Here is a 25330-nt window from a genome sequence, read left to right as displayed (position 1 = left end):
TATAGTATGCCAATAGACCAGTATTTATCGAGTTCATACATAAATCTTTTTGACAACATAAATAATCTTTTCATATTTGCATTTATGATTTCAATTTTATACACATATATACATATGTGTGCGTGTCTATATAAAAAAGAAAACGTAAATGAGAAATTATTGTTCGTTCGTTGTTACAAGATGGCGCCACTGTCGCATTGTAGTGAAGTAGGTAGTTGGCACACAAGGGAAAAAGTGGTATACGAATCAAGGAATAGGACAGTTGCTCGTGTGCGAGGCTCCGCGTGATATCGTAGATGGTGTGTACTGTGTTTGTTTTGTGCTTGTTACAGCCTATATTGTCAACTGCTTCTCACGAGGTACACAAATGCAGTTAATAAAGATGGTTTATCGAAGCAGATTCCCAAATAAATTGCTGCCGCCAGTGACCGAGTAACTGACGTGAGCTAGACCTGACACGAGGTCCTCACCTGCGTTAGGTGCGTGTGGGCCACCTATCCGCATCCAAGCTGTGTCGAGGCATCCAAGTCATGCTATCGAGGTTCGACACAAATTTTGGCTGTGAGAATTTTTTCGGGACTTATCGTTGCACCCAAGACATGGCTTGTGATCGTGGTGATTCGGACTTCGAGTTCATCATTCCGCCAGAAGCGCCGGTCTTCGAACCAAGTACTGAAGAGTTTCACGACCCCCTTGGCTACATTGCGAAAATACGACCGATCGCAGAGAAGTCTGGCATTTGTAAGATCAAGCCGCCGCCTGTGAGTAAATCCTTCGTTATTGTATTTACATCAATATTTTCCTCTCGTTGCTCTCTCTCTTTCTCTCTCTCCCTCTCTCTCTCTCCCTCTCCCCTCTCTCTCTCTCCCTCTCCCTCTCCCTCTCCCTCTGTCTTTGTTTCACTCTTTTCTCTACCTTATCGCAAAGAAGGACATGATACACGCATACACCATCCATGTTCCTTATTTAAAAATCTGATACTAGAGCGAATGGATAACTTTGTGTGTTTCTTTTTCCTTTTTTTTGTGTGTGTGTGATTGTCGTGAACGTGCAGATATGCACACACGACCTCGTTTACGCACTATGACGCTTCCGCACGAACATCACACAGCCGTGACATCATAAAATAAACGAGTATCCCGTGTAACGTGTACTTTAGAAAAATTTTCTCCTACGTGCACGTAACAACAGTAGGCAGGATTTTTCTGTGTTCGTGCATATTATTCATACGTATCAATGGGTAGGATTTTTCCGCGTTCACGTTAAGAAATTCGGATTCGGTGAGAAAGTCACGATGTTTCGTAAGATAATGCGATCAGAAGGGAAAGAAGGGACTTGGATTTGTTATCTCGGAGAGATTCTTTTTTTATTTCGTGTCCGTGTATTGTTAGCATTTTCATCGTTGTCTCGAACACGTACGTACATATGTGCCCGATATCTTTTCCGTGTTCCGAATGGGAAGCTAGAGAATTGGGAGTGACAGCGTTCTTGGAAGTAGGAAAAATTCTAGAATGAAGTACGTTAGGCATCCGTTTCATTGCGACATTTAATATCGTTATATGTAGCTAGAAGGTACGCTATGTAAAATGGCCGAGACAATCGAAACAATGTCACCTTAGGAGAACATCTTGAAATGTTTCGGAAATTTTCTACGATACCCAACAGACATGAACAGATCGACGGAGAAAGCGCTGAAATAATTATCAGCATTTGCGGGTAACGATCTTTCCGAGGCACGCTCTGTTATCGTAATATTATCGATAGGGGAATCATTTTCGTGTATAGAAGTAACTATTTCGTCTAAAAATATTCGGAAAGTACGGCAAGTTTTTCTGCAGACACGTTCCGTTGTGTCACGCTCCTCTTGAGAATCTTTGTGCAATTTAATTTGTTTTAAGAATTTGACATAATTTCTTTCTCTTTTTTTTGCTTTTTTAGCCTCGCGAGACGGAAAAGCTGACGCGCAGTGCCGTTAAATTTTCTCGTTCTTTCCCGGAGTGCACTTTTTTCGGAAAAACGTTCGGGCTTCTAGTTCAAATTTTATAAATTCTTCGCTTTGATTTGTATCACCGTTAAAATTGATTTGAGCCACCATTTTGTTTTCACACGTGCAAAGAAAGATTTTATAATGTAAATTTTCAGATTGTGTCTTTCTTGATCGCAACGAATTTGGTAGCAACTTTAGAATTGAATCGAGTGCCGAAAATCTTGATTCTTTGATATGCGATGATTGAAAAATGTAGTACAAAATATACAAATAATATAGCACAGCGTACATATGAATAACAATTTAACTAAACTCAACTTATAAAATCTGTATCTACTGAGAAAATTATGCAATCATTGCCTTCCTAAATGCATCGTACAATTTCTTTTTTCTCAAATGAAGATGTATTTTTCTACATATTTAATAAAAAATATTTATTGCATTATGTTTAATTTGTTCAGTTGTTTGTATAATTATTAACCTCATAATTATTGAAGTAATTTAAAGGTATGTTGAATTTTACAAACAATACTATTCTCTCAGCTTTCAAAGAAACACTGTTTAAATTCATAATTCTTTTTATTAGTGTTGCTTTGATATATGCATATTATTTTTATAAACTGTTAATATTTCTCTCCTCGTTAATTACTTGAATTCTTAAAAAAATTTTTTTTACAATAATTGTTACCTTTTATGAGCGAAAATCAATTTTTTTTTTTATCTATCTAATAATTTTGACCAAATCATAACTTATGTATTAATCTATTTATCTGTAATTCATTACTCTTTGAGAAAATTCATATTTTGTAACGGGATGACGCCATTACGGAAATAACTATGGTCACGACATTAAACGGGCATCGTATATGGAGAAAAGCTTCGTGATATTTATGTATTTTCTTGAAATGCGACAATATGTTTTCTACCGAAGATATTGTTTCGTTGTTTATTGTGTCGGTGTAATTTCACTAGACGCATGAAATGTCATATCATCGCAACAACGACATAATTCGCACCTCTATTTTTCTTTTTATAGTTGTTTTATCCTCTTTATTATTTGCTTTTCGAAAAGTCGACTGATCTTACAATGGTGTTGCGTCACGGTAAAGATGAAGCTACGAAAGCATTTATCGATTATTTAGTCACATATATTTATGTGCTACTATGTATTTTACTAATAACATGCTAATATTTTAGGATAAATAAAATTAAACGAAAGTAATTTCCTTGTGTATGTTAGATAGGTATTAATAAAAAGTCGCAATTATAATTTTATAATGTTGTTATATTGTACTCTGCCTACAAATTCCCATTTTGTTAAATTAATTGAGGCACCTGACAATCTGAAAGTATTATGTACCGTGTATATCGAATGTAAATTAAAGTTATAATAAATGTTGTGTATATTCTTAAAACATATTATATTACCGTTTTTTGTATGAACTTGATATATAGATTACCTTATATTGACAGACATTAAAAGTGCTTAATAAATAATTTGCATCACCAGAATGTTAATTTTACATGACTTTTATTATATTCAATTTGTTTACTTACAGAATTATTTTTAATAATTTCCAATAAGACCAAGAATATTTTCCGGATCTTACATAATAGTTATTAACAATGTATTACTAGTATAATACTGCTATTTCTAGTATTATTAGTATAATACAAAGTTATTTTGTGTCACAGTCTTGCTTTATTCACATCATTTTATTTTTTGATGTCAATATAATTTTTTACAAGTAAAAACAAATAAAAATATGTATAAATTAATTTTATGAATTTATTTCCTCCTTTTTTATAGAATTGGCAGCCACCATTTGCTGTTGATGTTGATAAATTCAAATTTGTTCCAAGAATACAAAGACTAAACGAATTAGAGGCAAAAACAAGAATAAAACTTAATTTCTTGGATCAGATTGCAAAATTTTGGGAACTTCAAGGTTCATCTTTAAAAATTCCGCTTGTTGAACGCAAAGCTCTTGATTTATATTCTCTGTATAAGATAGTTACTGATGAAGGTTTGTTATTTTGTCATTTAATTATTAATTTATTAATTTCATGCTTTCTGTTTATCAATGTTATGTGTCATACTATGCATTAATGTTATTTTTAGGAGGAATTGAAACAGTAACAAAGGAAAGGAGGTGGGCAAAAATTGCAAATAAATTAGGTTATCCTTCTGGACGCAGTGTTGGAAGTATTCTAAAAAATCATTATGAACGTATTTTATATCCATTTGATGTTTTTAAACAAGGAAAGACATTGGCAGATATTGTAAGTTATTTTTTATTTATATGTATTATAACTTTTTCCCTTCAATAATGCATAATGCATACATATAATGTATATTGATTTATGCAGAAAATTGAACCAGATTCTAATGTAACTGAGAAGAAAGATAGAGATTATAAACCACATGGAATTATATCTCGACAACAAATTAAACCCCCAGCTGAGAAATTTTCACGTCGGTCAAAAAGATTTACTAGTCAGGAAGAAAAACAGGAAATATCTATCAAACAAGAAGATTGCAAAGAGGAATGTGATTCTGACAATGATTGTAAAGATGGAATTAAAAATAAACAATATAATGATGATAAAGATAATAGCAAGGAACTTAAAAAATTACAATTTTATGGACCTGGACCAAAAATGGCAGGATTTAATACTAAAGAAGGAAAAAAATCAAACAAAACTAGAGGAGTAAAGCTTACTTATGAAGTTGATCCAGTGAGTGTAGTCCACTATTATATATTCAGTTATATGATATATATTTGTAAAATTGATTTTCTCTTTCTTAATTCATGTCTATATTTTTTTAGTTGGCAAAGTACATTTGTCACAATTGTGGAAGAGGTGACAATGAAGAAAATATGCTTTTATGTGATGGATGCGATGACAGTTATCATACCTTTTGTCTTATGCCGCCGTTAACAGAAATACCAAAAGGTGATTGGAGATGTCCAAAGTGTGTTGCAGAAGAAGTTTCTAAGCCGATGGAAGCATTCGGATTTGAACAGGCACAAAGGGAATATACTCTTCAACAATTTGGAGAAATGGCTGATCAATTTAAGAGCGATTATTTCAACATGCCTGTACATGTATGTTATCTTATTATGTTTAACATAATGTAATTATAATGTAACGTGATTGTACATATTTGCCAATATTTTTTCTTAGATGGTGCCAACATCATTAGTAGAAAAAGAATTTTGGCGAATAGTTTCTTCAATTGATGAAGATGTAACTGTGGAGTATGGAGCAGATTTACACACAATGGATCATGGGTCTGGGTTTCCAACAAAAACAAGTGTCAATTTGTTCACATGTGATCAAGAGTATGCTGAATCTTCGTGGAACTTGAATAACTTACCAGTTTTACGTGGAAGTGTACTAGGTCATATAAATGCTGATATTAGTGGCATGAAGGTACCATGGATGTATGTTGGAATGTGTTTCGCAACATTTTGTTGGCATAATGAGGATCATTGGAGTTATTCGATAAATTATCTACATTGGGGAGAGCCAAAAACATGGTATGGTGTGCCAGGCTCTCAAGCAGAACGATTTGAACACTCGATGAAATCGGCTGCACCAGAATTGTTTCATAGTCAACCAGATTTACTTCACCAGTTAGTTACTATTATGAATCCAAACATTTTAACGAATGAAGGTAATACGATATTATTTTTTATTGTTATTCTTTTAATTATGCAATAAATTCTTATTATTAATATTTATATTTGGCCCATAGGTGTTCCAGTATTCAGAACTGATCAACACGCAGGAGAGTTCGTGGTAACATTTCCAAGAGCGTATCACGCAGGTTTTAATCAGGGATATAATTTTGCGGAAGCCGTGAATTTTGCTCCTGCTGATTGGGTATTATCATATTAAGGCAACATTACATGTTCACATTTATACATATGTAGTTCATATAATTATTCTATGTTCAATAGCTCAAAATTGGACGAGAATGCATAACGCATTATTCAAATTTAAGACGATTTTGTGTATTTTCTCATGATGAATTGGTGTGTAAAATGTCGTTGGATCCAGATTCATTAGATATAGGAATTGCAACTGCAACCTATCATGATATGCTTCAAATGGTAGATGATGAAAAAAAGCTACGGAAGAATCTGTTGGAGTGGGTAAGTGGTATACTTCTAGTTTTTAGATAATATAATTTTTATTTTTTAAATTTGATGCAAATATCACAAGTTATTGAAAATAAAATATTTAAGTTTACTAAATATATAAAAAAAATGGATGTATATTTTATTATTTTACTAATTATTATAAATATATCATTGTTTCATTGATATTTACATGTGTTTTATCAGAATTTTTTGAAAAAATATATTAAAAATATATTAATTCAAATGCTGTTTCCAAAATCAACATAAACACATAGAACAGATTATAATTCTAAATGCAAAGCCTAATATATTTAGGTCAAACAGTATAGTATATGCCGAGACATTCCCTCAAAGACCTACACATGCAACGCTGCACATATACACACACATCGCAACGTGTAACCATGCGGGTACACGCGGTGAAAGACGTGTGTGCGGCTGATATTACCAACCTACGATTGGGCATCGTAGTTCCATCGACAACGTTATAATCGTCGTTGATACTTTCATATTTTGTTATTTTTGATTAGCCTGTATTCGTATCGTTAAAATAGTTTCCGTGCGATCGTTTCTTAGTTATCAACCTTGACTTGTTGATACCTATTTGGTGTGTCTCTCCTCTTGATTATATAACTTTTATTGCTGAATAGAGGTTATGTTTTTAAAGTTTTGCCATGATGTTAAACAGGCAGTATATTTTTTCTGTTGGTTCACAGATTTTTGTAATTTTTTTTTTAATTTCATTGAAAAGCGTTAACGTTAATATCAAATAAGTTATATATACATGAAAATTATTTCTATTTTAAAATTTATTTGTCCACAGATGGATACACGTATTTCTTTGATAATCTTATTCTACGTTGTAATATTTCTTTTAAAATGTAAGAACAGTGGTTCTTCTTATGAATGACCTGTGTGGTAAAAACTATATTTTTCAGGGTGTAACAGAAGCAGAACGAGAAGCATTTGAACTTTTACCAGACGATGAGAGACAGTGTGAAGTGTGCAAGACAACTTGTTTCTTGAGTGCAGTTACATGTTCATGCCAAAGTTCTCAGTTAGTTTGTTTAAGGCATTTCACAGAACTTTGTGATTGTCCCCCAGAAAAGCATACGTTGCGTTATCGCTACACTTTGGACGAGTTACCAATTATGTTACAAAAATTAAAATTAAAAGCAGAGTCATTTGACTCGTGGGTGACAAAAGTAAAAGAGGCAATGGATCCTGATAAGAAGAGTGATAAAATTGAATTAAGTGAATTGAAAGAACTGTTAAATGAAGCGGAAAGTAAAAAATTCCCAGAAAGTGAATTACTTATAGCTTTAACAACTGCTGTGCAAGATGCTGAGAAATGTGCAAGTGTTGCACAACAACTTTTAAACAACAAACAGCGTACCAGGTATTGTGATGTTTTTTAAATTTATGTTTATGTTAGATTCGTATTAGACAGGTCAAATTATTTAAATCTTTTCGTACAGAACCAGACAATCTGTTGAAACTAAATACAAGCTTACAGTAGAAGAATTAACACTTTTCTATAAAGAAATAACAAATTTATGCTGTGAACTGAAGGAGTCTGATGGAGTAAAATTTATACTTGATCAAGTATTGCAATTTCAAAAAGAAGCGGAAGAACTAGAATCTAAAGAGGATGATTGTGATATTGAACAGTTGGAAAAATGTATTGAGTTTGGTGATTCTATTTGTATTGAACTACCTCAACTTACATGTTTGAAACAAGTAAGCATGAATTATACATACTTGATATATAATTACATACATAGTATAATTATACGTGCATGAATTATGCATACTTGATAAAGACATGTTCCTGTTTTCACATACTTATTTATTACAGAAATTGGCACAAATACAGTGGCTTGAGGAAGTAAAGTCTATCCAAGAAGATCCGAAGTCAATACATCGTGATGATTTAGCAAAATTAATTGAAAAAGGTATGACAATGCCTCCTCATTTAAGTATAGAAAATACTCTCTCAGAATTGCAAGCATTAATGGTTGCAATTGACAACTGGGAAGAAAAAGCAAAATTGTATCTACATACTAAAAATAGACAAACTGTTGCATCTCTTGAAGAATTTATTCATGAAGCTGATAAAGTAGAAGCTTATCTACCAAGTTTAGATGTTCTTCAAGATACATTAAATAAAGCAAAAAATTGGACAAAAATAATGGACGAGATACAAGCAAGAGATAATTTTCCATATTATAATACATTAGATGATCTAATTAAGAAAGGTCGAAATATTCCACTGCACCTAGATGCTCTTCCAATCTTAGAATCCACGCTTTCACAAGCAAAAGCATGGAAAGAGAGAACAGCGAGAACATTCCTAAGAAAAAATTCACATTATACTTTAATGGAAGCTTTATCACCACGAATTGGTGTTGGTATACAAGCATTAAAAGCTAAAAAAAATAAAATTGAAGATTCTGTCGGACCTGTCTTTGTCTGTGATACAAAATTGGACGATTCCAATGATTCAGCTACTATTGTGGCCGCCTTTAAATTAGCTGAACAACGCGAAATGGAAGCAATGCGAAATTTAAGGGAAAGGAACCAAATGAAAACCAAAATTGACGATTCAAAGTATTGTGTTTGTCGTCGACCAAGATTCGGGCTTATGCTTCAGTGTGAACTTTGCAAGGATTGGTTCCACTGTAAGTATTATATTTTTTGTCACAATGAATGTAGCTATTAGTTTTGATATTAATTATAATTAGATGAAATGTATTTTAGCAAATTGTGTACCTTTGCCAAAGACATCATATAAAGGAAAATTTCCAATGTCGAGGGAAATTAAATTTTTGTGTCCGTGTTGCTTACGTTCAAGACGGCCACGATTAGAGACAATTTTGGCACTTTTAGTTAGTCTTCAGAAAATTCCTATTCGTTTATCAGAAGGCGAAGCGTTACAGTGTTTGACGGAACGTGCAATGAATTGGCAGGTGAGCTCTATGTAAAAATTAACATTAATAAACCGTATTATAATATATAACGATATACATAATATACATAGTATACATACATCGAATAGGATCGAGCGCGACAAGCATTGGCCACAGATGAAATTTCGACGGCATTAGCAAAATTATCTGTGCTATCACAAAAATTAGTGGAAGCAGCAGCAAGGGAGAAGACAGAAAAAATTATTAGCAGTGAATTGAAAAAGGCAGCGAATAATCCTGAATTACATCAGAGGGTTCAAGCAATTGCACCGCTCAGCGGTGTACACTCAGATGACAGTGCACTTAGTACTGCGGTATGTTTATTCATGTGAATATTTGGAATAAAACGGCGTTATACATATATGCATATATGATTTGAATATATTTATGACAATATTTTAGGATGATGACGACGACGTTGTTACTATAGATGACGACGAACCGAGTTGTAGTACATTCAACAGTAACGAACACGCATATTCTTATAGTAAGATTTTTCTTCATAATAAATAATAAATGTGTAATAAATACAAACAAAATATTCATGATGTTCATATTTTTTTGCAGTATCAAAAATTCAGCGTAAAACACAATCAAATGATGCAACGGAAGTCGCAGTTGTACTTTCACAAACAGCAAGAGTACGTCTAGAAGAACTAATGATGGAAGGCGATTTATTAGAAGTCGCACTCGATGAAACACAACACATATGGCGTATCCTAAGTCATACAAATAGCCCCAGTACAGTCCGAAAGTATGCATCGTATGACGAAGTTCACACTAACTTGAATCAAGACATAAAAGATGTAAAAAAGCGTGGAAGGAAAAGGAAATCCGACGAATTGGAATTATTGAAAAAACTTGGCAAACAAAAGATGGAAGAAAAAAATTTAGCTAAACGAAAAGGATTACAGAAAGAAAAAAAATTAGCTAGTTCTCCAGTGCCAATGAAGCGTGGACCTCGCAAGGTATATAAATTTATAAGTATCTTATACTTATTAACGAAGTTTGAATCTGGAATATTTCTTAGTTAAAAATACTTTAAATAAATATGGCATTAGTTTGCTTTGATCTTAATTAAATGTAAATTTTAGATGAAACGTAAAGAAGGCGAAGAAGGGCCAAAGAGAAGGGGTGGTAACAGAAAGAAGACCAAACAGGATACCTCGGACGAAGAGGATGATTGTGCTGCTGTCAATTGTTTACGACCCAACGGTAAGAATATTTCATTTCAACAAAATATTCAGTGCAATTATCGTTTCTGTATGTGTATTGTTCTATACATTTCTCTTTTGATTTTATTCGTGCTAGGTAGAGAAGTTGATTGGGTACAATGTGATGGCGGCTGTGAAGGTTGGTTCCATATGCATTGTGTTGGATTAGATCGTACAGAAATTGCAGAAGAGGACGATTATATATGTAGTAATTGTAAGGAAGCGGAGCAAAATTCAACGGTAAGTTAAATTAAAATTAAAATTAATTTAATGTTTAGGATATCGTTGCCATTTTTATATTTCATAGGTTTGCTTGGTGAAATTCTTCTTTTCTCCATTATGTAATATTTGAGTTTCTTCAATTATTCAATTTCTATTTCCCAATTCTTTATTTTAGTTATTTAAGTTTCGAGTCTTTCATTTGCATAAGTAGCATTATATTATAGTTTTAGTGCAATATTTTTTTTTTTGTGTTGTCTATACTGTAGTCAAGAGCGCCAGATCCCCTAGCTGAATCATTAGGCCTGGATGCACTTCTTTCCCTTTCTCAATCTCAGGGATACCAGGGCACAGATAATGAGGCAGATATTCAAGAAACCACATCCTTCGTCAGGACGTACTAGCCTACTTTACCTTGTTAATTCTACACAAGACTATAATGTTTATCAATTTCAACTGACTGGGCACTTGCGGTTCGACAATTAATATTATCTACAACCATCATTCAGTCAGTTGGTACTGCAGATTATCGGATGCCGTTTGAATACTGTTGCGAGTGGATATTGAAGATAAAGTATTATACTACGGTCGAATTGCAATCTTGACGACTGCGAATGTTATTTTTCTATTTTGATTTGATGCAAAACTATTAACTTTTTGTATGTATTATATTGCATTGTATTTCATTTTTCCAAGATAAAACAGATGTTTATCAAGAAGACGATTTATTGTACAAGTACAATACATTTATTTATAATTTAGGAAAATTAATTTCATACATTGATATTTAATATTAGTGTATAATATTATAACCTGCTTATTTTTATCCAATAACATATTGCTTTTGATATGATTCCGATTAAAAGAAAAAAACCTAAATCATTATGTATATTTTATAGATCAAGTATCGCGGATGAACCGTGATATACTACTTTGTGGTTTACATGGGATTTTAGAAAATAGATATTTTGCATCTCATTGTAACACTTATTTCTTATCTCTCGCTGCAACGGTTGATAAAACATACAGGCTTTGCGAGACCAATGACTGTTAAATAATTAACAATATGCGTTAGCATTATTTATAATGCTATTTATAGTGTGAATGACGCTCTTTTCCTAAGCGAACATACGACTAAAAAAGGATATGAAAGATAACGAGGGAGAGAAAGGAGAGTATAATTTTATCTAATGATTTAGATGATCTGTGACATAAGATAAAAGTTAGCGACGGCGACATTGTAAAAAAAGAAGTCATCTCAAATTACTTCTATTCAAAGGAAGATTCCGTCGGTTTTTGTATCGGTTTTTAATTGTAATGGTGCAAGAGAATTTCTCTTGCGCTAAAATAGTATGTACAGATAGACTGAGATATGTGTGTATTAAGATATAGATATTATTATACATATATATAAGAAATTAGATTGAAATTTAGAAGTAAGTTACAGTTTGTATAAAACAAAGAATTGACACGCAGATACATAGCATATCTAAATCTGCCTTCCTGAAATAATTGATTAGAATTTATTGGATTTTGGACCAGAGTGTACAACTTATATAATTTATGAGAGTTTGTAAATCATTTGATTTTCATTTCATTTCATTTCATTTCATTTCATTTCTCTTGTTCGTTTCTAATAATCGTTTTACATTGTGGTATTATTGATTTTAGTGAACATTTTCCGAATGGCCTAAAAATATATATATTTTATAATGTAAATTCTGCATCTAATTCTAAATTTTAGTATTAGAAAAGATTAATTTTACAATTTCAACCGATTAACAAATGAAAGTATTTATTTTAATCCTTACAGTTGTATTATATTTTATAATATTTGGTAGCTTGATGAGTTTATACATTGGTGTGCTAATCCTTTTATCTTGTACATTCAACATTAGTTCGAGTTCAACATTAAAAAGTGTTAACTTCTCCTGTATTGTTAACATTCATATGATATAATTCATCGATGTAGCATAATTAAAGTTTACTTATTACTTTATACATTAAAGTATTATAAAATTACTGAATATTATAAAGATGATACTTACATTAACGATAAGATATATTCCATAATAAATCATTTTATGAATGTTGTAAGTGTTGCAAATATGGATCTCATTTCCGATGAAACAAAACAGAAAAACGTTAAGAATGCATCGTTATCCATTGGTGTGAAATATAGATTATGGGATGTAATTTGTGTATTTAATGTTGACTCTGGTACAAAACCGTGTTTCGCATATTAGTTGATAATGGAATTCTTTAGTTACTTTTTAACGTGATTGTTAAGCTAATCTTTTTTTTTAAATCTATATATAAAAATTTGATTTACTTGACTTTCGTGCAAAAGTGTTATGTGCGTGTCTCTATCTATTGATGTGGTTTTTTGCACGATATGCCAAAAAAACTACATTGTGTAAAGAAAAGAAAAAAAAAGAAATACCTTCGTTGTGGATTCATTGATGAAGCTGTGCCAGCAGCGTGAGAAATTTTGTATAATTACTTGTTAAAGAAAACAAATATCAATCATTGAGTTTCCATACGAGAACTAAAATATATATGAATGCATGTTATATGTGGAATGACACGACGCACAGTGTGTTTTAAACATTTGCATATCGAAACATACGTTGCCAATCGTCGATGTTAGCATGAATTGAACGAATTTTATTAATGAATGTTCATATTTCACTGTTAGATGTCGTAGCTTAAAGAAATATTGATTATTCGTTTAATTGGTTAAACAGAATCCACTTTAAGATAATCGTATTGATAAGGAAATCCTGATTGTATGCATCGTTCACGATTAGTATGTTATGTGTTTCGTTTAAAACAGACTGTAGGTCAAAGATTCGATGAGACATGTGTACACACATATATTTTTGTACAGATAGAAAAGGGCTCAATAATCTCTTTGATTATTGCTCTTGGATACGCGGAAATACAGTGAATTTCTAACGATAGTGTGTTTTCGCGTTTCGATTAGATGAGGTACGAATTTCATTTGTTTCTTTTCTTAATAAAAATAATATATAAATATATATATGTATACATATGTATGTACATTGGTTACTGTATTTTATACAATGTACTTAGAATCATTTTTTTATTAAGATTAAAAAGAAAAAAAAAAGAAAAGGAAAAGATGAAAAAACGGATAATAAATTTGTGTGCTTTATGAGGTGGTACACTATCATTAAAAATACATTGTGAGATTAGCAACATAAAAAAAAATTGAAACTGCGTGATTACTTAGAGCTGTTGCAAAATAGACATTTTGAACATTGTACTTTACCATTAAATACTAGCGTACACCATGTCAAATACTGATCATTCATTTGGCGTAATATAAGGCAAGTGCCTACGCGTTTCCAAGAAATTATACTAATCGTCATAACGAAAGAAACTCACCTTTATTAATCTTCATTATGAGATAATGAGCATAAAATGTCTAGCGGATCAAAATTTATAAGAAAAAAGGATTATCATGCTTCGACTAAATAATTTTCGTGAATTAAAGTTATAAATTAGATGTTCTTAGGTTTACACGTAACATAGTTCAATTTTTAAACGCAGCTAATATTTATTTTAACAATAATTTGTAATTTGTTTCCCCACTTGATTGGAGAATACATTCTTTAAACGAGAAAATTGCCATGAATTTTTGATGTGACTCGCAATTTCATTCGAAATTTATGTTTTGTACCATCGTTGTAAATTGCTCGCTCACGGCAGTAATTATTTTTGACTGATTATATCTGTCTTTCGTTGTTCTAAAATGTTAGCTGAATTTTCGTTCGATTAATTAGTATTTATTGGATCGTTCATTCAAACGAATGTAGTCACAAAAAGTGTTACTTAATTTTCATTGCATCAATGCTAATAATCGTCTTTATGTTGAACTCGATTGTTTTCTCGTCCCTTTCTGTTTTATATATTATGCGAAAAGATCAGTATAGACGCGTTCACGTTGGACGTCTTTTTAGTTATTCCGAACGTCACACCTCGCAGAAAGAAGGAAAGAAAGAAAGAAAGAAAGAAAACCTTCCACCAAAAATTTAGTCGATAGAAAACCATTGTCGTGTATCTCTTATTTATTACATTTTTGTCTATTTGTGTTTTCTCGATTGTTCGTAAAGAAGAAATTAATTCCTTCAGGAGGAAAGCTTCCAGCGAATGATCCTTTATTGTCGTCACCTGCGTAAATAACTATTTTACTGTATAACATATATAGATACGTCGTTTATTTCTTTCATACACGAATCATTTTAGACAGAACTATTTATGAGACAGTAAATGTAACCTAGGGCTAAGTAGTGTTAAAGTAGTCTTTATTTGTAAGATTATATCACTTTGATTTCCGATAAAATATATTAAATGTAAATGTGTGTACATGTACATTCAATACCATAAACTGCTTTTTCTCTCGTCGGTTTTATAGTTGAAACAGAGAAAAAAAGGAAAAGAAAAGAAAAAAAAAAAGAGAGAGAGAGAGAAGTGGTAGATATGAAGTACAAATTTTTAACGTTACGTCAATGCAACATACATAGTTGTTCCCAGTAGTTATCCGGGAAATGCATCAGACATCTAAGAAATTCCATTTGTCAAAGAGTGTCGTTGCCGATCTTTCATGATGTAACATTATTTAAAAGGGGTCGATGTCCGTGGAAGCGTATTCGTCTAACTGGTGGGAGAGATAGAATGTCAATAAAGAACGGCGGAACATGAAAGTTGGGGGAGACATGAATTTCTCGTTTATATGACGCACAACGGGAAGTTGAGCAAGCTTGGTCGGAAGGAGATTTTGCGCTTGTGTAAGATAGAGTTTTTCGGCTGAAACTAATATTTCAGGCGTTAGACGAAGGATTTAGAATGCGAATATGATTTTTCAGATGAATATTAAAACTTTGCTAGGCGAGCGAAAAGATTTACGTACGGAGTAGAGGAAATCTCAAAATTTATTTTTTTAATATTTTTTCTTTCTTTTCTTTTTGTATAAGTTGATTTTGTATGGAAAAGAAAAACTTTCATTTTTTTTTGTTTTTCAAAGATTTATTTTGTTTCCCCTTTGTGTGTTTTCTGTCGACAACAATCACATTATTTCAATAACGATGAATAATGCAAGTAATTAACAAACAGTGTTTAACATTACTAATTTAAATGTCATCATGCGTGAATGCGTGCTGAAATTATGTACATTGCTTTGTTCACTCGTTCGATGATGCATTTCAATATTAAATCAAGCATGGAGGCAGACTCCGCGCCGCATCAGGCAATTTAAGCGAATGACTCAACCTGAACTTTTTGCTCTTAATGTACGCACGTCTCTTACTGCGTATGCAAAAAAAAATGATTCACCACGGAATTTCGTTGTCCGTTTCTGTGAACATCGACGTTTTATTAGCATCGTCCTTGCCTCTTCATCGTATTTTCGTCATCATCATTCGCATATTTTTAATGACTAATAACATTACACACGTTGTAAATAGATATTTTCAAATTCATTCAAAAAGTCGCTTCATCCTCGCGGAAAATGTGATTGTTCATCGGTCAGTCGAGTCGAGTTGTTTAATTAGACGTCGTTCCATTTTGATATTTTACTTCGCGTTATATCGCTAATGTTATTCATAGGCGATAACGTCAATAGTAAAAATGATAAACAGGCAACATTTTAGAAACAAAATACGGAAATAAAGATAACGGCCGTTGAATATCACGTCCTCCTTTTCTTTCATTTGTTCTTAAACAACGTTAAATTTCACCGACGAAATTACACACTATCGTGTGTATAATTTCCTCTACACAGAAGTAATACATCATTTTTGATTCTATACTTTTATATAATGCGAGATATACTGGTAATTCTGTCATGTATGTTGAAACAATTTTATTACGAACGGCAATTTGAAAAAGACATTTAATTGCGAGGATCATTTTTACGCGCACGTAAGAATTTGGATCCAGGGCGATTAGATAAGACACAAAGTGACGAATCGAAAAGTATTTTATGGTTCTTATATTTGGAGGGAGGAGGGAACTGTGACGAATGAAGTCATTCATAGAGAGGATGTCTTCTGTCACACAGATTGAAGAGACGCTCGTTTGATAACTTCCGCCCTCAGGTTCTCAAAAGTGTGACGCTTTGACGGCGGAAGGGAGTAGTTCCAAGTAAGAGATGCTTTTGTTCTCTGGAATATTCCACATTTCAAAACGTTTGAGTTGAATATTTTTGATGGTACAAGACATTTATAAAAAAATACGTTTGTAGTCGAATAGTATTGAGTAGAAATACGTTTTTTTAGAAATGTAAGAGAAACATCAGTTAATCTTTTATTTTGTAACTTCGAGTCACGTTGGTGGCTATGTGTACGTATAAATTTCTTACGAGTCAAATTGATCAACTCCACCTTTCTTCGTTCATCGCAAGGAAAATAGTAATCAAGATTCTAAACGAGTTTCAACCTTTCAATTTACAAAGTTGATCAATGGGACTTTTGAAAACAACGAAGCTCGAATTAAACTCTAATTCCACTTCCAATGTTTCAGACCAATGCGAGTACCAATTTTAATATCAATTACAGATGACATATCGCTGGATCAGTGAATGGCGAAACTCTTCCGAAGAGATCGTAAAGCAAGGAGTTAATAAACGTAATAACGACCCACGATATTTCTCGTTCGAGAGTTTGTTTCCGTGAAAGAGATATAACGTTTAAAGGTACTCGAAGAGAGAAAGAAAGAAAGCAAACCAGAGGAGTCAATAAAGGATTGTTTCGTGTGTTAAGCAGATAAAAGCCAGAGTGATGATTTTTATATTCGAGGAATTTTTCACGGACTCTCGTCCTGGGACGTCCAAGGCAACAGTGAGGTCCCTTCGCGCTGGCTCGGTCGTTTCCGCGCATGCTCGGCTGGCTGGCGCGTGCTTCGTTTGATGTACGGCGCCTCAGTATTCGTTGCGACTCTGTAACAGTGGGAACGTGTTTTCGTGGTGTTCTGGCTGGGTTTGTAACCGCATAACCAGAAACGCGTACGCGAGGTGCGAGAACGCCTCGAGTAACCGTTTTCGTAACTACCCGCGTGCACAATCGGCTGAAAATTACCGACTCGTGTTAGAAATTTTCGCAGTTTTGATTTGGTGTTGGGTACACTGCGTACGCGCTGGACGTCAACGAAAGAGAGAGAGGCGCGAGGGAGTGAAAAGGGCCAACGCAGGGACGACTGCAGCGAAAGGAAAGACAAAAGTATTATATATTCGACCAACATGGCCACTGCGATCGACGACCGGCAAGAGTTGTTGGAGCAATTTCAAGCGGTGAGTCCTTTTGTTTTCGTCTTTTCGTTCTCCAATCGTGCCTCCTATCTCGAACGATCGACTCCTAAGAACAATTCCGCGTGTTTTCCTTTTTGACGTTGCACGTATATTACTGCGTACACCCTGGCTTCTTATCGATCGCCGGTTTTATCAGCATGTTTTCATGGAAACCCACCCTCGTAAGTGTCGCCACCCTACACTCGGTTTACTCGGTTTTTACGCCGAATCTTCGTGAAATTTCAAACGTACGCGGCGCTCGCGGAATCTCTTTTTATTTGCAATTGTTGTGACAGGAGATGATTATGTTGTTCGAAAATTTGTCAACTCTTTCGTTACTGTAAACGTAGATATTCATTCACGGACAATGGAATATCACTTACTGTCAGTATTGTTGCTATCGCTAATAATACGGTTTTTCGTACTTTTACGAAGCATTTGGCCGGCTCGTACAATAGTCAAGCCGAGGCATGACTATTGTACGAGCGAAACAATGCTCCGTAAAAACTGAAATCGTAAACTAAGAGTGAGTAAACAGAGTGAGTGACATTCAAATAAATATATTAAAGAAAGACACAAAATGTTATTGTTGCGACGCGTAATATTGGAGCTGTGAGATGTGCTTCTCAGAGAAGTGTAAACACTACTACGAGATATTTTGACCGTGACATCGCAAAAATGAAATTATGAGACGAGGTATATGCATTGCATTAGGCTGGCCAAAAACTGCGTTCTTTTCGTGTGCAGATGAAAGGCGAATTTTTCTTGAGAAACAGAAACTTTATTAGATGATATATCGACCATTTTGATACATCGATTATCTTTCGTCATCTTACGGGCAACTTCAACTTGATCTCCGCGTTCAAAAAAGTTCTTATCTTTTTCACCAAAAAAAGAGAAAAAAAAAAGAGTTCCGAGAACGATTTGATATCCTCGTAAGTAGTGAAATTTAGCAAACCAATTGTGGCAGCCTCATATCAGATAATTTTTTATGAGCTTGCACAGCGTTCTTTACCTCTTCGGAAATAGCGCGCCAAAAATGTTCATTTCTGATTTTTTCATTTCGCGGTCGATGACAGACGAACGATTGTTAACGAGGTCGTGCATTTGTTTTTTTTTTTTTTTTTTTTTCTAAAACAAGTTCGACTCAGATTACACAATGAATTTATTAGTGAAATATCTTGTCTATAATTAATACGAAAGTGTTAACACACTGACTTCCCGGCGAATTTTGTATATCTTGCACATAGCGTCGGTATGGTTGTCACTTATTTCAGCACATTGTTACGTGCATATATCTTAATACCTGTCGCGAAAAACAAACAAAAATTCAGCATAAAATTTTCATTTCCTTTTCGTACTACGTATATAAAATTTCACGTTATTATCCTCATATTAAAAATATCACGAATTTCATGCGGGCATGATCATTTTCTTCGAATCACCAAAAAAAAAAAAAAAAAAATATTGCTATAATTTGCGAACGATTTTGATGACATCGGTGTCTACTTCCCAATGAAATAAAATCGATAGTTTCAGCGTTGAATTAAATGTAATCTTTGGCGGATAAATTTAAACTTTCAATCAATGGCGGATTATGGCAGTCAACGCCATCTGATCTAGCCCCTTTTCCGATTGTTTTTCGAGTAAAGCCATACAAGCGCGTATGAATCAGTGCAACATTATATATGCGGTTGCCTTTGTAACGAGGATATGAATCATGCGTAATCCGTTTAGAATAAACGCATGCACATCGTCAGTCTGCCGAGCTCTGGCGGCAGTCGAACGTCGACGATTTTTCAAATCGATCGAGCGCGTAATTACTCACGATATTGAGAGTATCGTGACCCGGTCACTTTTCACTCATGCTCCCCACGTATGCATGTTCACGCACGTGTAGCCTCTCCGTTTATTATTAAATATATGCCACGTTATGCGTATATTTCGCGTGCTTGTTAAACAGCTCGGATGGATGAGTCCGTTATTTGTTACATTTGTTACGAGCCGAGTCAAATATTATCCGCTGTGTTCTGTCATGGTTCGCGTTACCGGCATTCGGTTTATTTACATTCTGTCTCGCGTCGAAACGACACATCAAACCGTACATATGTCAAACAGACTGTGAAATTTATTGTCTTTCTTTATACGTACGTCGTGTCGTTGTTCCGGTTCGCACAGGAACAGGTACCTTTGTAGGCTGTTGCCCTTTCTTCAAACGAAATATATTCATCGTATTATACGAGCTGAATTTAACACTTTCACGTATATATATGTACTCGATTTTGGTTGCTTAAGGATATTAGAATAATCTGTTAACAATCGTATCAGAATATTTGAAATAAATAGATTTATACAGTTATGTTCTAAACAGTAATTATAGAAGAATACCCGTATATTTCAGTAGTTTAAACAAAAGTTTGAAATCAGTCGTATTGACGTCACTAATAAATAGTTAAATTAAAATAGTACAGTAATAAAATTGTACAATTGTCTATGAAACTTTTACGATGATAGTTTCAATGAATAATATTTCTTATAACTGTTTCTTTTTTCAAACATCTCGCCGGGGAAGTGTTGGATGTGTTAGAACTTTGGGAGTGCATAGAAAATCGATAAATTAAGAAAAAAAGATTCTTTAAAGGTTTGTTCGTTTTTTATTTAGAATCGCAGGAAAATTTTATTTCCTCAGTATGTTCGATGCTAAATCAACTGAAAAGAGCAACAGTGAGAGCAAACATCATTAGAACAATGTTTAGCTGCAATCAGTGTGGTCAACGTTCGATCTAATGCTTGCATAACAGTATCTTCATTAAGAAATAGATGATGTTATCAATTTTTTCTCTTCTTTTTTTCACGATTTTCTTCAAAATGGAGTGAATAACGAGCAAATCTCTAACAAGCTTTCCTTCTCAGTTTGTCAATTTATATTTTATATTATTAATATTTATTAATATTAATTATATTAATAATATTTAATATATATAATTTTTTTCTATAAATTTAATATTATTTTAGTTTATATTTGACTCAAGTTTATTATTAATTTTTTATATAATTATATGGTGAATGAATATTTTATACTTTAGTATTTTCTTTACCTTTATTATATTTATTATTTAATTTATTAAATTTATTTAACAGATTAAATTTTTATATTTTAGAAATATTGAATATTATAAATATTAATAATTTAAAATTTATTTGTATAATTTTATCTTTTTTTTAAATTAAAATTCCAATATATAATTCATGGATGACTATTAAAAGCTCATGTTGAAGCTTCATTTTTTAGTTCAATAATTTTAGCTTCAGTTATATTAAAATTAGGAAGATATGGTTTATTACGAATTATATTTATAATAGAATTTATATTTAATAAATTTTATATTAATTTAATAATAATTAATTTATATGGAATAACATTTTTAAGAATTATATGTTTATATCAATTAGATATAAAATTAATTATTGCTATTTCTTCAATTGTTCGTATAAGAATTATATTAATGAGAATATTATTAATAACAAAATTAAGATTACATAGAAGATATTATATAATAATTACACATGGATTTATATCTTCTGGATTATTTGATTCAGTTAATTTAATTTATAATCAAATTAACACGTGTTCTCGTAGTTTCTGGAACAGCCTGTCTAATACTGTTAATACAATTAAATCGTATACCCCCGCGATTATTCTCGAAGCGAAATATTCTTTCAATTATGATCCTTCTTTCCGCGAACTCTTTTAATTTCTTCGTTTCACGAGGATTTGCCTTCGACGCCAGCTTTCATAACGGAACCGATCGTTCGACCTTTAATTTCCTCTGATAAATGTCTTTAAAATTCTTCCCCGATACCGTTATGCCCATACCGGTGGAGAAGAATTTCAACTCTCTCCAGCGCCGGTGTCGCTGCACTCCACTGTCCCGTAGAAAAGGAAGACAGGTGACCGTGATCGCACGTGCTCGTCCTTCGAATACCAACCCGTTCGTTTCAATTGCATTTCGTTGTTTCCTCGTTTCTCCGTCTATGTACCTATTGTAGTGCAGACACAAGGTGCGTCGAACAACTGTGTACATATACACGAACAGCATTCACCGGTTTTTTTCGATCGGTGTCGGTGCCAAGTTACTCCCTTCTCCTTGTTGTTCCCCCCCGAGTTCACTTTTCACGGTTGATTTAACCGAGCTCGTGAAGCTCTTTATTCTCGCTGGCGCATCTACGGCTGACTGAGAGCTAATTTTTTTTATGCGATGGTTCAGCTGACTCGTTACTGTTTAACTTGAATTTAAACTGCGACCCCTCTCTGCGAGAATAGATAGAAATTATAATTTTGTGTACCGTGAAAGTGAAATACACACGGGACACGATAAGAACACTTTTTTTTTTTTTTTTAAGCAAAAGTAGCCACGTTTGTTTGATCATCTGAGGAAAACCTCGAGTAGAAACGTACGAGTTTCAAATCCGCGAAGAAAATTGATAAAATGATATACATACATTGTTCGTTGAAGTTCTTCTTAAAATTGAAACTCGAAGGAACGAACGCGTAGGAATGTATTACTATAGGTGTAGGCTTTTGTCGAAATGCGTAAAACAGTCATATGAGCTTTCACTAGCGAATTATCTATCGATCCGCTCAGCTGGAAGAATTTCTAAACTCAGTTTTCAAAACGTAGAATTTCGTCGACCCGAGTTGGTGAATTGAAATTTCAAAAAAAACAAATTTCGGAACAAACCTTCGAACACGGCTCGCGCTCGTTCTCTGTCGATCATAAATTTCCAATTTATGAGTCAGTCCGATTCCTCGCCATTTTCAATCTCGGCTTTCTGTTCGTTTCTGGCGATGGGAGCGCGTTGGCGAGCGCGGGCATTTAAGCCAGCAGGATACAATTATAACCGTTCATGCGAATGGTGCTTAGGAGCGAGATGAGAATCCCCTCGAAAACAATGACCTTGCTCAAGTACAAGGGAGATGGCGAAATTGCTCCCATCCGCCGGCATTGTCGAGAAAGTCTTCAATTATCTTATTGATCGCGTTACCGGTGCGAGAACGCAACCCCTTCCGCGACATCCTGCCCGTCGTAGCGTTGCGAGAACGTACGCGCCCAAGGCCACGCCAAAGGGGGAGGGGACCACCCTTGGATGCCGTGCTCAGCGTGGGCCTGGTCTGAATTTTCGATCGTCGTGTCTCGTATCCTGCGACTTCGCGCAGCCAGATACATTTTAAAATTCGTATTGCGCGTAATAAGACACGCACAGTGATTTTTAAACATCGGAAAATAATAATATATATAATAATAATATTTAATATATATAATATATATAATAATAATATATATAATAATAATATTTAATAGTAATATATATAATATTTAATATATATAATAATAATATTTAATAGTAATGTATATAATAATAATATATATAATAATAATATTTAATAGTAATGTATATAATAATAATATATATAATAATAATATTTAATAATAATATATATAATATTTAATATATATATATATAATATTTAATAATAATATTTAATAGTAATGTATATAATAATAATATATATAATATATATAATAATAATATTTAATAGTAATGTATATAATAATAATATATATAATATATATAATAATAATATTTAATATATATAATATATATAATAATAATATTTTATCGTGTAGGGGACACGACTTAGGCAGTACCATAAATAATGTAATAAATATGTCGTGTTCAACGACGTGGACCCAGGATGCAGTACCGTCAAGGCCATCAGGTAATTGTCAAAAGAAAGTAAACCCTCATGGCCCTGACCGTGCAGACTTCGGTTGAACTATAAACTTGCAGATCCTTCGACCGGGAAAAGAAAAGACAAAAGGAAGTCGGGGCGGGGGTATGTAAGGCCCGACTCCAACGCACAGACTCTTAGTTTTATAGACCGAAGGTTCACGCGTAAATAAATATTCACTGTACTGCCTGTGCGAACCTCCTACGCAAATATTTATTTTTAATAATTAGTGTTTGGACGATAGCTCCTAAATACTTTAGTTAAAATAAAACTTTATATAAAACCTTAAATATCGAGTGTTTGCACGTGGAATACAAAAAAAAAAAAAAAGTAAAATATGTACTGTTTTGGATTCTCAAAAAAAATTTTACAACCTTGTTACCGTGACTTTTACATTCTGGCAAATGTAAATTGTTTTCGCGGAGTCGTAGTTAATTGATACTTTAAACTGTTATAACTTCGTTAAAAGAGACCGTGTAATAATCTACTTAGTCTCGCTTTGAAACGTAAACCTTCTATTTTTACTAGCCTTCTATTGAATTCGTCTTTTTTCCCCCCCAAGATGTTTCAAACACGAAGAAAATGGAGAAGTATTTTTTTCTTTCAAAAAAATTGTAAGAACACTGAAAAATTTTATTTGTGTCTAAATCCATCACGATTATTTTATTGTTTAACTCATTGTTTTATTAAACTTTCAACAATGGAGTTAAACAATAAAAATTCAAGAAATCCCAACGTCTCGTTGTTGAACTTTAATGTTCAAAGTTCAATAAAATTGTAAAAAAAAGAGAAAACGAAATTTGAACAGTCAGAGTAGAAGCTTTAGTATTTAGATCAATTAGATTCTTACATTATTCTTATATACGAAAGTTGTATCAGTTTAAACTTTAAATTTTGAAGTATCGATCAATCTTCCATCACGATGTGTTCAGTTATGCGAGTAGAATAATCGAAAGATGTAACGAAATATTAAATTAGATCGATAAAGTTTTCATTTCTAGCAAACACGTTTGATTACTGAGCTAACAATATGTTAGGATATTAATCAAACATAAATGTGTATTAAACCTGATCTAAATTATTAATAAATTCATACTGATACGGTATTACGTTATAACCTAATTCAATCGCCAGCTACTGCAATAATTTATGATTCAACGTTACTGTTTAAAGATAATAAGGATTCTCTCCTCTTAGGAGAGGCGACTTTTTGCTCTGACGAAGCTATTCGAGCTAAGAAAGAAAAAAAAAGAGAGAGAGAGAGAGAGAGAGAGAGAAGATTCATTTTGCCAATCAGATCGACCAGAAGCAATTTGCTCCGTTCGTCGGGGTAATAGGGTTGCTTAAGTTATTCAAGTAGATCGAATTCTTGGTGCAATTTCCTACGGTCAAGGTGCTCGAAGTATTGGAGTGGTTAACTCGGTTCCACCGGGGACTTAACTCGGGTCCGTCTGCCTGGAGGACGCGGACAGATCTAATAGAGCCTCCCTTTGCTTCCTACGCTGTCGCGAATTTGCTTTCCGGTAGCGAAAGTCGTTAGTGGAAGTAATCGAGGTGGGATTCGTATTTGCACTCGGCTAAGTGTGCTCGAAAGGGAGTCGTAGCACAGTCCTCGTCACCCTGGAGGACTCCTAAAGCGATTATGGGACACGATTCGAGCCTGCTCAGTTTCTTCATATTTTTTTTT

At 33.3% G+C, this 25330-nt stretch overlaps 2 protein-coding genes across 3 annotated transcripts in view; both read left to right on the top strand.

The window, feature by feature from the left end:
- The first annotated feature begins 236 nt into the window (after window positions 1–236).
- LOC122539128 (lysine-specific demethylase lid) lies at window positions 237–16815 on the top strand. Of its 2 annotated transcripts, none has more exons than XM_043673800.1 (18): window positions 237–761; window positions 3798–4014; window positions 4110–4270; window positions 4358–4726; window positions 4819–5097; window positions 5177–5669; window positions 5751–5878; window positions 5956–6150; window positions 7077–7537; window positions 7617–7878; window positions 7997–8819; window positions 8899–9107; window positions 9197–9421; window positions 9510–9594; window positions 9675–10075; window positions 10202–10322; window positions 10419–10561; window positions 10879–16815. In XM_043673800.1, the coding sequence occupies exons 1-18, from the start codon at window positions 531–533 to the stop codon at window positions 10942–10944; spliced, it is 4869 nt and encodes a 1622-aa protein (XP_043529735.1). In that variant the 5' UTR covers window positions 237–530; the 3' UTR covers window positions 10945–16815. The 2 variants fall into 2 exon arrangements, with proteins under 2 accessions (XP_043529735.1, XP_043529725.1); XM_043673790.1 differs by having other exon boundaries at window positions 10810–16815.
- A 684-nt stretch (window positions 16816–17499) lies between these two features.
- Window positions 17500–25330, top strand: part of LOC122539137 (plastin-2) — a 53170-nt gene continuing 45339 nt past the window's right edge. The window contains exons 1-2 of the mRNA XM_043673810.1: window positions 17500–17541; window positions 17666–17852. Coding sequence (XP_043529745.1) covers window positions 17802–17852 — 51 coding nt within the window. The 5' untranslated portion in view covers window positions 17500–17541; window positions 17666–17801. The remainder of the gene's footprint in view (window positions 17542–17665; window positions 17853–25330) is intronic.

Source organism: Frieseomelitta varia, unplaced genomic scaffold (genome assembly GCF_011392965.1).
Source record: "Frieseomelitta varia isolate USP_RPSP 00005682 unplaced genomic scaffold, Fvar_1.2 scaffold_1021, whole genome shotgun sequence".
Lineage (NCBI taxonomy): Eukaryota > Metazoa > Arthropoda > Insecta > Hymenoptera > Apidae > Frieseomelitta > Frieseomelitta varia.
Note: the sequence above shows the minus strand (reverse complement) of the source record. Positions and strands in the feature narration are given on the sequence as shown.